This window comes from Ambystoma mexicanum, chromosome 5p (genome assembly GCF_040938575.1).
Source record: "Ambystoma mexicanum isolate Mex_15411 chromosome 5p, UKY_AmexF1_1, whole genome shotgun sequence".
NCBI lineage: Eukaryota > Metazoa > Chordata > Amphibia > Caudata > Ambystomatidae > Ambystoma > Ambystoma mexicanum.
This window is the reverse complement of record NC_090930.1, coordinates 274,980,175-274,994,267: the sequence shown is the minus strand read 5'-3', so window position 1 is coordinate 274,994,267 and position 14,093 is coordinate 274,980,175. Positions and strand designations below refer to the sequence as shown.

General features: G+C 47.4%; 1 protein-coding gene across 5 annotated transcripts in view; it reads right to left on the bottom strand.

The window, feature by feature from the left end:
• Positions 1 to 14,093, bottom strand: part of UPF3B (UPF3B regulator of nonsense mediated mRNA decay) — a 747,911-nt gene that overhangs the window by 465,615 nt on the left and 268,203 nt on the right. For all 5 annotated transcript variants that reach the window (XM_069612697.1, XM_069612693.1, XM_069612694.1 and 2 more), the window contains one exon: positions 1,311 to 1,421. In XM_069612697.1, coding sequence (XP_069468798.1) covers positions 1,311 to 1,421 — 111 coding nt within the window. The remainder of the gene's footprint in view (positions 1 to 1,310; positions 1,422 to 14,093) is intronic.

Here is a 14,093-nt window from a genome sequence, read left to right as displayed (position 1 = left end):
ACAACGGCGTCGATGGCGCCGACCTCTGTTTCGAAGGAGTTTTCGACGATGGCGTCGATGATGCTTTATCTCCCGATGGCTCGAGGCGCTTTCGGGTTGACTTTTCCGCCGGGTACTGCGACTCGCGGCGTTTAGATTTTTTGGGTTTTTTACCCGGGGTATCACCCTCAGCTGTCTTCGAGGGGGACGAGGCCGCTTTCTCGAAGACGCTTAGCATCTTTTTCCTGAATTCCTCCCACTCAGCTTGCGAGCTGCGTTTTGTGGGGCAATGAACTCTCTCAGGAGAACTCGACGAAGATGACGAAGGGGATCTCCTACGTCTCTTCTTCGAGTGTCTCGATGTCGACGAGTGGTGGGAGCCACTTCGTGATCTAGATCGAGAGTGTTTTTTATGGTGAGGAGACGAACGTCTCGACTCTACCGAAGAAGCTTTCGAGGAAGTTAAAGTTGACCTACCTCTCTCGAGCTTCCCCCTACGCTCCTTCAAGGCTTTCGCCGTCATGGAAAGGCATTCCTCACACTCCGAACTCTGGTGCGTGATTCCCAGACACCACAAACAGACCCTGTGAGGGTCCGTCAACGACATTTTCTTCCCGCAGTCTCGGCACTTTTTGAAACCGGACCGAGGGGTCGTCGGGTCGGAGGAGGATGCCATCGATATCGAGGTAAATAGTAGTTATTATATACGTTATCTTGACGAGAACTGAGCAACGGTGTTCCGAGGCACAACGAAGCGCGGAAAAACGGAACTGAGCAACGGACGCTGCGCGCGGCCTTTATAGGCAGGATGACGTCGACGTCGGCACGGAGGCCGTCGAGGGTCATCGACTCGGCGATCATCGACGCGCAGCGCCCTCTGGCGAAAAAATTTTCCGAGGCCAGCAAAGCTGAAGGATTTATATCTAAGATAAGGAATACGTCGGAGGACACAATCCCTTCGAAGGATGCATTTCATATGCTGCAGAAATCAACTACTCCATAACAATGGAAGACCTTCAAATTGGCTTGTCAAATAAAATTGTTGTGCTGCTACTTTAGGCGCAATCCCCTCCTGAATAACCCCCTTGACACCAACACGAGAGAATCCAGAACACATTGCATACAACAAACTATGAAAAATCGATTTTTCAATTACCTGAACCTCACTTACAGAAGTTGTAAAAATTAGTTAGTGAAAATTAAATTCTGAATGGTTCTTAATAATTTAAAACAAACTTCTAGTTTTTCTTAGTGTGTCCAAAAATCTAAATCACAAACGAAACGGTCATTTGGATAAGACTCATTTCATAACACCTACCGATTTTGCATACCTATTAATTCTTTGTTTCTCGCCTCAATTTCTTCAAGTAAAGTTTCAGGTGTAGAAGTGAATTTCTCGTCGTCCACACTATAGGTTTCCAAAAACTTTCTATACTCTGGGTCTGAAGAAACAACAAACATGAAGTCAGAAATGTTCACATAAATTAGAACAAATTATTGCTAAAGAGAAGAAATTGCTGCAATTTGCGCAACCCGATCAAATTATATTTGATGGGTATTTGTCAACCAATGTTAACTTAAAAAGCACATAATTTGGTCTGCATTTTCCATCCCCTTTAATTACATAGATTCAACAAACTGTAAAAATATTCTCTGAAAGTCACAAGCCGGACGTGAACCGACCCACCTGAAATCATGACCAATTGTAATGAGGTCTGATCACACATAAACATGTCCCTATATTAATGACAGCTATGAAGGCAAAAAACTAATTATATTTTATTTTGTATTGATCGCAGTTGGACATATATAGAATTTGTTGGGGAGATTTTTGCAAAGCCCTTTGGTATGGGATATGCAACCATCCAACCTAAAGATAAAAACGGAGTTGCAAACCAAAAGGTACACTAAAGCACTCCAAGTGGTAGCTTGTGTCAGAGCAGTCAGGCTTAACTCAAGGGAGGGAAAAAGTACGGCAGTGAAGCAGTGATATTCCCAATAGTTACCCCAAGGTACACATAGCGCTGGTATACTGACAAATATTCACATGGATATACTTTTACACATAGAATATCAGGTAAAATAAGTAATTTAGGTTAAACATAACAGTAAAATACAGTCTATGCATAACACAGAAATGTTAAGCCCCAACCAGCTCGAAATAAGCCCACTACCTGGTAGGGACTATACCTATAGGCTAAGGGGTGACGAGAAAAGGGAGCCCTAGAGAACAAAAACATTCATCCAGCTATACTCGGGACCCCAAAATGCCACACAGAAAGCAGTCACAATAGTGCACACAAGACATTAAAAACAGCACCTAGAGGGAGAACTTTAAAAGGCTAGCGTAGAGATCCACCAAAATGCAGGGTTAGGTTAGGTTTATAGCATCAGACCCATACAGTCTTCTTACACTCTTAGAAAACATACAATAGTAACCAACAGTTATACAAAGAAACATAGCATTTTTGTAGGCAGGGGTGAATACCAAGGTTTAAAAAATACTGAAAAAAGAGCAAGTACTAAAATTCTTTTGTTGGGTACTGTGGAGAGGCTATGGGAACCTAGGGAAAATGCCACTTTTCAGAAAAGTACTCGTAAAAGTAATTTGGTAGAGTGTTCCTAGGCAGCAAAAGCTACCAACAGGAAAGTCTTCAGGCACAGCAATAGCTGTGAGGAAAAGTCATCTGAGTTCTATGCCACAGGTGCAGAGAAGACTACAACAGATTATATGGGTTGCCAAAGGAGACATTTTAAGGGCTACAGTACCAGATTCGAGACACAGCAACATCAGGATGAAAGGAAGTACAACAGATCTGTCCTAATGGAAGTCTATGGCAAAAGGTGGTAGAAAGGGTCCTGCAGAAACCCACAACCATGGGGGCCCATGAGGTTAAGAACGAGTAAACTGCCAGCCCAAGGCTCAGCAGTAAGAACTCAGTGGCTGTTCCAGCCTACACAGGCTCAGGAACAGAGAAACAACCCAGTGAGTAACAAATCTATTTCAAGCCGGCTTGCATTTGTTTTTTGTTTCAGGTTGAGTTACAGGTGTGACAAAGTCACAGGGTCAACCATGTATCCCGTCCCCTATATGCCTGAATGTAGGGCGGACAGGGCCCTGGAGCCCACCCCAACCATCTAAACAACTTGAATATTATCTGGTGCAAGGCGAAGAATTACTGTACAAGGCGGCCAAGGACCTTGCAGAATTGAAATCTTCCCAAAGGACCTACCAGAGAGTGCCTCTAAACCACACCCATGATGTTCAGTGGGACCAGACCCAACAATTCCCCAAATTCCTTTGAGATAAACTAGTTAGGAACTACCAAGTCACAAAGAAACAGTATTTGTACTGCATCTCCCTGGATGCATCATGTATGCAAGTGAGGAAGATGTGAGGCCATGAACCATATTAAAGGGTGTCCAGACATTTGGTTGACTGAAAACTGGTCGAATGACATTTGGTCGACGCAATTTGGTCGAAAACGATTTTTTTTAAATTATATATTTATTTTTCGGGTTTTCGTTTTTTAAAAAAAGGGGTTTTTAGAAAAAAAGGGGGGTTGGGGGGGACCCCCCCCCCCCAAAAAAAGGGGTGAAAATAAAAAAAAAAAAAAAAAAAAAAAAAATCGACCATTTGGTTTTCGACCAAATTGGTTCGACCATTTGTCTGGTCGACCAATTTTTTTCGATCAAATGTCTGGTAACCATACTAAAGGGTGTTCTACAGCGAGAAAGGAGAACTCATGAGCCGCAAGAGAGGTGGGCTGCATTGGGAAAAAGAGGAGAAGCTATGATAACAGAAGAGGGGTGGGCTGCAGTGAGAAAGAAGCAAGTGTGTGTTCCAAGAAGAGGAGTGTACCCCAGTGAGCCCAGAAGAGTGGTATGCTTTAGTGAAGACAGAGTGACTTTAGTCCCCAGGATAGGATATTTTTAAGAGATGGAGAAGAACAAGTTACTTACCCCTGGTAACGTTCTTTCGACTGGATGTTACTCCCACATATTCCTCATCGTTGATACTCGATATCCAGCTTAAGCATTTTTTTTTTTGGCAGAGGGCGCTGTGCGTCGATGCAGTCAGCTTGATGTCCCTCGAGGGCCTCAGTCTCGAGGATGTCATCAAAGGCATATATAGCACGCACAGCACCCTTTAGCATCAGTTACGTTTTTTCTTACAGTAGAAGAACAAGTTACTTCTTACCTTGTAACGTTCTTTCGATGGGATGTTCCTCCGACGTATTCCTTATCTTTGATAATTCGTCGCCAGCTTGCTGACCTTGGAAATGTTTTCTCTGTAGAGGGCGCTGCGTGTCGACGTCCGCCGAGTCGATGTCCCTTGACAGCCACCGTATCGGCGCCAACGTCACCATGCCCATAAATAGCCACGCCCGGCGTCCGTTGCTCAGTTCCGTTTTGTAGCATAAGATAAGTCATGCCTGAATTGGTTATTGACCATGAAGGAGCGTAAGCTGCAACCACAAGGGAAGTATTACTGCGGGGATGCATGTGAGGGGTGATAAGGAATACGTCAGAGGAACATCCCATCAAAAGAACGTTACAAGGTAAGAAGTAACTTGTTCTTCGAAGGGATTGTGTCCTTTGACTGACGTATTCCTTATCTTTGATAGACTCCCATAGCAGTGGCATGTAATTGGAGGTGGGAGTAATAATGTCATGTATCCCTTTTAGGAATGAACCGCATGTAATACGGCTTTTCCAAATCTGGTCTGACTAGTGGAGGAATCCAGGTTGTAAAATTTTGTGAACGTATGTGCGGACGACCATGTGGCAGCCGCACATATGTCTCGGACCGGTGCCCCTCTTTGGAGGGCCGAAGAGGCTGCGATACCCCTGGTTGAATGAGCCCTAAGATTTTGGGGTGGCTCTTTCCCTGCCAGTTTGTAACATTCCAGAATGGCCAAAATAATCCACCTGGAAATGGTCTGTTTTGTTATGGGTAGTCCCAACTTGTGACCCCGAGTATCCTACAAACAGTTTGTCTGCTTGCCTAATCGTTGACAGTCTGCTGATGTAAAAGCTCAGAGCTCGCCTTGGGTCCAGCCTATGTAGCCTTTCTTCCTCTTTCCCCGGATGGGGAGGAGGGTAGACGAAGGTAAGGTAATTTTCTGAGTAATATGAAATTCAGAAACCACCTTTGGGAGGAAATTAGGCTTCACCTGTAGGACAACTTTGTCCTTATGGAAAATTGTATTGGGGGAGGGGGGGTTACAAGAGAGCTTGTAGCTCGCTCACCCTCCTATCAGATGTTAGTGCTACCAATAGAACAGTTTTAAATGTGAGAAATCTCATCGTACAAGAGTGGAGTGGTTCGAATGGAGTACCCATTAGGAAGTTTAAGACTAAATTTAAGTCCCATAAGGGAACTTGGAATGGTTTTGGAGGATAAACATTAGTTAATCCCTTGAGAAATTGTATTACTAGAGGTAGTTTCAAATACAATGGTTCCTCCCCAGTGCGCTTGATGATTGAAAGCGCTGCGAGATAGCCTTTTACAGTGCCAACTTGAAGGCCTGAGTTTGCCAAGTAGAGTAGAATCGATAACACTGTTGGTTTACCACATGAAACAGGTTGATATTCCCTTCTCTACACCCGCTGCAAAATTTGTTCCAACGGCAGCGGTATAAAGACTTTGTTGCTGGCCTTGTAGCCGAAAGCAACACCTCCATGACGTCATCAGGGAGGTCCCAATCCTTGTACCTCACCCTTTCAGAAGCCAAGCGTGAAGGTTGAAGGTTCTGATGTCTGGATGGAGAACCTGACCTCCCTTCTGCGAGAGAAGATTCTCTTTGAGTGGAAGACGGATTGGAGGGCAGATGGACATATCTAGAAGGTCCGGGTACCACGTTCTCCTGGCCCACTCCGGGGCAATTAGGATCATGGTTTTCCGGAATCTTCTCAACCTCCTGATCATTTGAGGAATAACAGGGACTGATGGAAACGCTTAAAGGAGTGGGAACTCCCAGTCCACTACGAACGCGTCCCCTAGAGCTCCTCTCTGGGGAAATTCCCTTGAACAGAACAGATCGCATTTCCTGGTGGTGCTTGTGACGAACAGATCCACCCGAGGGGTTCCCCAAAGGGTGAAGATCTCTTGAAGGACTTCCTGAGCTAGCTCCCACTCGTGGGAGACAGCTTTGCCTGCTCAGAGCGTCCGCTGTCAAGTTCTTCTCTCCGGCTAGGTGGACTGCCGATAGATTCCTTCCTGAATTGCCCAAAACCAGATCTGCATTGCCTCTCTGCACAGTGGCAGTGACCCTACGCCTCCTCTTTTGTTGAGGTAGTGCATGGCCACTGTGTTGTCCGTCATCAGGACATTTCTCCCCTGTACTGATGGCAGGAAAGCTTTCAGCGCTAGTCGGATCGCTCTCAGCTCTAATAGGTTGATGTGTAGCCTGGACTACGATGGAGACCAACGACCGCTGATGGTCTAGTCGTTGGCATGGGCTCCCCACCCCGTGAGTGAGGCGTCTGTGACTACTGTTATCTCGGGCCATGGTTGCCAAAACAGTTCTCCTTTCAAGATGTTCTCTGGATGGGCCCACCATAGAAGGTCGTGGGCTACCTTGTCTGGAATCCAGAGGAGATCTGTCATTCTCCCTGAGAATTGCGACCACTGAGTTCTCGGTGCCCACTGAAGAGATCTCATTCTCAGGCGAGCCTCTGGCACAAGGAAGATGCAGGATGCCATGAGGCCTAGCAACCTCAAAAAGTCGAAGGCTGGGAGACGTTGGGCATTTTGGAACTTGTTGATCATCTGCAGAATATCTTGAGCCCTCACCTCTGGTGGCGAGGCTTTTCCCAGGGAAGTGCCCAGGGCCACTCCAATGAACTGGAGTTTCTGTGATGGTATCATCTGTGACTTCTTTAAATTGAGGGAGAAGCCCAGTTTGTGAAGGAAGTGGCAGACATAATCTAGCTGGATCTGAGCTTGTTCCGAAGATACAGCCCTGATCAGCCAATCGTCCAGGTAGGGGTAGACGTGGATCCCTTCCCTCCTTCGACTCGCAGCCACTACCGACATTAGCTTGGTGAAGACCCTCGGGCGGAGGTCAGCCCAAATGGCAGAACTCGAAATTGATAATGAGAGTCACCAATTGCGAATCTCAGGTATTTCCTGTGTTTGAGATGGATTGGCACATGGAAATAAGCATCCTGAAGGTCCAGAGATACCAGCCAGTCCTGGAGCTGGAGGGCCTGAAGGATCTGAGAGAGAGTTACCATCTTGAACTTGTCCTTCCTGAGGAACTTGTTCAATTCTCCCAACTCCAGGATGGGTCTCAGTCCTCCGCCCTTCTTTGGTATGAGAAAGTAGGGGTAGTACCAGCCCTTGTTCCTGTCCGCTACAGGTACCGGTTCTATGGCACCTTTCTCTAGCAGGTCTATAATTTCCTGCAAGAGGAGCGGATCTGGAACTTTTAGAGAGCTGTGCCCCAGTGGCTGACTCTGAGGGATGTGTAGAAAGGGTAGGCAGTAACCCTGGGCAACTGTCTCTAATGCCCAAGCATCTGACATCATAGCCTGCCATTCCGTCAGATGGTGAGTTAACCTGCCCCCTACAAGTGTTTTGTGTGGAAAGAGCTCAGAGTGGTTTGGGGGCGGCTGATGCAGATGCCGAGGGTAAAGAGGCACCTGCTGCTGCGGCTTTAGTACTTTTGACCCGTCCACCTCGGGTGGATCTCCTTTGGCCTCTTTGAGCCGGCTGTCCTCTGCCTTTCCTGAATGCCCAATAATAGCGAAAGGACTTTCCTCTCCCCAGAGGTACCGGAGGGGCGAAAAGGAGTTTGGCGGATTGCAGCTCCTAATGATTTTGCTGCTGCTTTAGATGTCTGTAACTTTTCCAGACGGTCATCAGCCTTTTTACCGAATAAAGAAGAGCCGTCAAAGGGCATATTCAAAAGTCTGGCCTGTACATCTGGAGCAAAGCCAGACTTTCGCAACCACGCATGACTGCGGATTGTCGTACTTGCCGCCATGGCCCTGCTGATACTGTCAGCAGAATCGATGCCAGTTTGAAGTGACTCGCACATGGCATCGTTGCCATCTTTGATAATGTTAAGGAAGGCTTCCCTTTCCTCTCCTTCGGGTATGCAGTCAGCCGCTGATGAAGCACACTCCCACAGTGTGTGACTGAACCTGGCGAGCGTACAGGTGGCGTTGATGGACTTCAACGCCATACTACAAGCAGAAAAGACTTTTTGCCATAGAATCGTACCTTTTGTCATCTCTTTCCTGTGGGACAGTAGGGTAAGCGGACCTGCTGCTTGATGAAGTTGCCGCTTGAACCACCAGGCTCTCTGGAGTCGGGTATTTTGATAAGTATTCAGGGTCAGCCGCCGCTACCCTATACTTGGCTGACAATCTTTTATTGACTGCAGGGATAACCTCAGGAGTTTCCCAATTAGATGAAATCTTTCTTTGTAAGACTGCATGGAAGGGGACCACAGGATCCTCCTGTGGACCTTTGTCTAATATGTCTGTCAGGTCATCCTGTTGAAAAACAGGTGAAGGCGCAGACCAACCCATAAATTCAATAATCCTTGCCATCAGGGTTCTATAGGGTGTTTCGTCATGTTCCCCTGGGTCTGGTTTAACAAATTCCACTTCTGGGGAAGTGTCCAGCCCACTTGCCTCATGTAATGATTCCTGTAGGTCTTTCAACCTTCTTTCCTCAGAGGTCAAATCTCTGAAACAGGTAGTGTGGTCCTCTGCAATCCGAAGATTTCCTGGTCAGAATCCTCCCCTTCTTCATAGATTGAAGATAATCCAGGGTACTCTGACCTCGGAAATGGTGTAAAACCCATTTCTAAGGCAGAAGGAGCCAAACTTGTAATTATTGGGCGAGAAAACGTCGATGTTGTCGACGCCGATGTGAAAGGCTTCGAAGGCGCCGAGAACGGTGTCGAGAAAACTGGAAGAGACCTCGAAGAACTCGAGAGGATCGGGATCCTACTCGAGGATGTCGACGACGGTCTCAGCGTCGTGCCTGAGGCTCTTGGTATCACCGGTGGCTGTGAAGTAGCCGTGGTTTTCTCTTTCATCAGCGTCGACGATGGCGTCGAGTTGATCAACCGATGCGTCGAAGAACCCTTCGACAACGGCGTCGATGGCGCCGATCCATGCGTCGAAGGGATCTTCGACGACGAAGACGGTGCCTTCTTACCCGATGGCCCGTGGCGCTCTCGGGTGGACTCTTTCGCCGGGTGCAGCAACTCGCAGCATTTCAATTTTTTGGGTTTTTCACCCGGGGTATCACCCTCAGCTGTCTTCGAGGGGGTCGAGGCCGCTTTCTCGAAGACACTTAGCATTTTCTTCCTGAATTCCTCCCACTCAGCCTGAGAGCTGTGTTTTGTGGGGCAGGAGACCCTTTCTGGGGAAACGGAAGATGACGAGGAAGAGGATCTTCGACGTCTCTTCTTTAAGTGTCTCGAACTCGACGAATGGTGGGAGGTACTTCGAGATCTGGAATGGGAATGCTTTCGACGGCGAGGAGACGAATGCCTCGACTCAGCCGAAGAAACATTCGAGGAGGTTTTGACTGACTTACCTCTCTCGAGCTTCCCCATGCGCTCCTTCAAGGCTTTCGCCGTCATGGACATGCAGTCCTCACACTCCGAACAATGGTGCTCGGCTCCCAAGCACCACAAGCAGATCCTGTGTGGATCTGTTATCGACATTTTCTTACCGCAGTCTCAGCATTTTTTGAAGCCGGACCGCGGCGTCGTCGGTTCCGATGGAGAAGCCATATTCGAGTAAATATAGAAGTTTTATCTGACTGAACAACGATATTCCGAGGCACCACGAAGCGCGGAAAAACGGAACCGAGCAACGGAGGCTGCGCATGGCTATTTATGGGCATGGTGACGTTGGCACCGATACGGTGGCTGTCGAGGGACATCGACTCGGCGGACTTCGACGCGCAGCGCCCTCTACAGAGAAAAAATTTCGAGGCCAGCAAGCTGGAGACTAATTATCAAAGATAAGGAATACGTCGGAGGACACAATCCCTTCGAAATACACGCATAACCACAGGATAGACCGTACTCAACTAATAAGGAGCGAAAGCTGTAATAGCTTGGGAAATGCTACTGTGGGGTAGGTTGGGAGGGTGATGAGGAATACGCGGGAGGAAAGTCCAGTCGAAAGAACATTACCAGGGGTAAGTAACTTGTTCTTCGACTGGATTGTGCCCTCCCACGTATTCCTCATCTTTGATGGACTCCCAAAGCAGTATTAGATTCGGTGGAGGGAGTAAGAAGTTCATTTTTTAATGGTTTTCATTAACCAAATATATGACAGCTTTACCAAAGCTTCCATCCTGCCCAAGGGAAGACTCAATGAAGTAATGGTTTGGTGAACGTGTGAATACTAGACCACGTTGCTGCCTCACAAATATTTTTTAATCGGTGCACCCCTTAGCAGGGCTGTAGCCATGCCCCTGGTGGAATGGGCCCTTAAACCTTCAGGAGGATCCTTGACTGTCAGTTTGTAACATTCCGAAATTGCCAGAATGATCCATCTGGATAAGGTCTGTTTAGTAAGAGCCTGACCCAGCTTGTGGCCTGTATGGCAATAAAAAGCTGATCATCAATACAAAGTTTTGATATCCTAGATAATTCTGTCCTATGTGAAAATCAGATGATTTTGGGTAAAATTGAAGGCTTAACCATCAGAACTACCCTATCTTTATGGAAGATAGTAAATGGTGGCTTGGATGAAAGTGTCTGCAATTCACACTCTACAGGTTGAAGTTAAAGCTACCAAGAGAATGGCTTTAAAAGTTAACAACCTTAAAGGACATGAGTGTAAAGGTTCAAAGGGTGCACACATTAGAAATGTTAGTACCAGACTGAGATCCCAAACTGGAACCTGAAAGGGAGTCCCTTTAGAAATTGTGTCACCAGTGGAATTTTGAAATATGAACATTCTTCTGACGGGTGCTTAAAGATGGATAGCGCCGCTAAATAGCCTTTAATAGTTCCACCCTGCACCCCCAGATTGGCTAAGGGTAGTAGAAAGGATAACACCTATGGTGTTTTGCACAGAAAAGGATCTACATTCTTGTCCTTGCACCAGTTGCAGAATTAGTTCCAACAGCAACGGTACAAGGGCTTTGTTGCTGGCCTTCTGGCCGAAAATCTCCATTACGTCATCCGATAGGTCCCAATCCTTGTATCTCAGCCTTTCAGAAACCATGCGAGAAGGCTGAATGTCTTGACCTCTGGATGGAGAACCTGACCCTCCTCCCTCGAGAGAAGGTCCTCTCTTATTGGAAGACATATTGGAGGACAGATGGACATGTACAGAAGGTCCGGGTACCATGTCCTCCTAGCCCAATTAGGATAATTAGTTTCCCGATCTTTCTCAATCTCCTGATCACGTGAGGAATGACAGGGACTGGAGGAAACAAATACAGGAGTGGAAACTCCATGTCCACTACCAACGCGTCTGCTAGACATCCTCTTGGGGGGAAATTCCCTGGAGCAGTTTGCACTTGCGGTTGACACTGGTTGCGAACAAATCCACTTGAGGGGTTCCCCAAAAGGTGAAAATCTCTTGAAGGACTACCTGAGTCAGCTCCCACTCGTGGGAGACCTTGCTATGCCTGCTCAGACCGTCCGCCACTGTGTTCTCTTCTCCAGCTAGGTGAACTGCTGATCAAGAGATTCCTTCTTAATTGCCAGTATCAGAGCTGCATTGCCTCTCAGCACAGTGGTAGTGACCCTACACCTTGTCTCTTGTTGAGGTAGTATATGGCCACTTTGTTTTCCGTCATTATCAGGACATTATTTCCCTGCAGAGAAGGTAGAAAGGCCTTCAGCACTAGTCTGATTGCCCTCAGCTCCAAAAAGATTGATATGTAGTTTGGACTCCGATGGATTGTTGGTGTGGGTTCCCCGCCCCGTGAGTGAGGAATCTGTCACTATTGTTATCTCTGGCCATGGTTGCCAAAAGGGTTCTCCCTCAAGTAGGTCCGACATGTTTCCCCGAGAACTGGGACCATTGTGTTCTGGAGGGCCTATTGAAGGGATCTCTTTCTCAGGCGGGCCTCTGGCACCAGAAATACACAGGATAACAAGGCCAATCTACTGAAGAAAAAAAAAATTCAAAAAAGAAAATCAAAGGCCGGGAAATGCTGAGCAATCTGAAACTTGGTGACCATCTGCAGAATGTCTAGAGCCCTCACCTCGGGTGGCGAGCTTTCCCAAAGATGTATCCAGTACAGCTCCAATGAATTGGAGCTTTTGAGAAGGTGTCCTATGGGACATCTTGTAATTGAGGGAGAAGCCCAGTCTGTGAAGAGAGTGGCATGTCATGCTGAGATGATGCAGGACTGATCAGTCAATCGTCCAGGTAGGGGTAGACTTGAATCCCCCGTCTCCTGAGACTCACTGCCATCACCGCCATCAGTTTGGTGAAAACCCTCAGAGCGGAGGTTAGCCCGAATGGCAGAACTCAAAACTGATAATGAGAACCGCCAACGGCGAACCTCAGGCATTTTCTGTGCTTGAGATGTATTGGCACATGAAAATAAGAATCCTGAAAGACCAATTACACCATCCAGTACTGGAGTTGGCGGGCCTGAAGGATCTGAGAAAGTGTGACCTACTTGAATGTGTCCTTCCTGAGGAACTTATTCAAACATCAAGTCAAATATCAAGTCCAAGATGGGTCTCAGTCCTCCGTCCTTCTTGGGTAATAGGAAAAATTGAGACTACCATCCTCTGTTCCTCCCCGCTACAGGCACTGGTTCTATAGTGGCTTTCTCTAGCAGAATTAACAGTTCCTGCACAAGGAGCAGATCTGGAATCCGCAAAGAGTGGCTCCCAGTGGATTGCTCCGAGGTCTCTGAATGAAAGGAAGGCAGCACTCATGGGCTATGGTTTCCAATGCTCAAGCACCCGAAGTAATGGATCGCCATTCTTATAGATGCTGAGACAGTCTGCCGCCCACTGGTGATCTGTGACTCAAGACCTCAGAGAGGTTTTGAGGTGGCTGATAGTAAAGATGCCCCTGCTTAAGTGGGCTTCGCACCTCTCCCTCGTCCACCACGAATGAATCTTCTTTGGCCTCCTTGACCAGCCATTCCTCTCGCTCTTCCAACTGAGGAGTAGTAGCAAAAAGATCTACACCTCCAAGGCTGTCCACTGAGGCGAAACGGCTGAGGCTGCCTAATAGCGTCGCCTAAAGATCTGGCTGCTGCCTTGGAGGTCTGCAACCTCAAGGCTATCGGCAGCCTTGTTGCCAAAAAGGGGAGACCAGTCAAAGGACAGGTTGAGGAGTCTGGATTGCACATCCGGAGCAAAACCCGACTTCCACAACCACCCAAATCTGCGTATTACAGTGCTATTAGCCATGGGTTTGCTAATGCCGTCATCAGAATCTAGACCTGACTGAAGAGACTCACACATGGCTTCTTTGCCATCTCTAACAATAGCCAAGAACCTGTCTCTTTCCTCCCCCTCGGGAAAGTGCTCTGCCGCCATGAAAATGCAGTCACATAGAGTGAATGAGAATTTTGCATGGGGACATGTGGAGTTGGCTGATTTGAACGCCATATTCCCTGCAGAAAATACATCCTTGCCCATCCATCTACTCTCTTGTCATCACTATCTGGAGGGATCGTAGGATAAGCTGCTTGCGTCGAAGTTGCAATAGCTGCCTGTACCACCAGACTCTCTTGAGTGGGGTCTTTAGACAGGTAGTCTGGTTCACTACCGGAAGGGTGTCGTCAAAGACCTCTATTTATGTTTTCAACTCGAAGGATCCTTCGGGTCTCGACGGCTCTCTATAAGGATCAGGCCTTGGTACCAGGCTCGAACGTGTGCAGGATTTGGCTCGAGCCCTTTCCTTACCTGCTTCTTTGGAAGGCAAGTTAGGAGCATGGCTAGCAGTGGGTTTTAGTTGTTGAAATAGTTTCAGTATTTCTGCTCTAAATGCTTCCCATTTGGCAGGTGTGGAGTTTTTAGTGGGGAAAGATACCCTCTCAGGGGAGGTGTGTCAGACGATGAATGTCGAAGAAGCTGACCTATGGTGCCTCTTCTTTTACTTGGACAATGAGGAGTGGTGGGAGCCACTCCTCGATCTTGATCTTT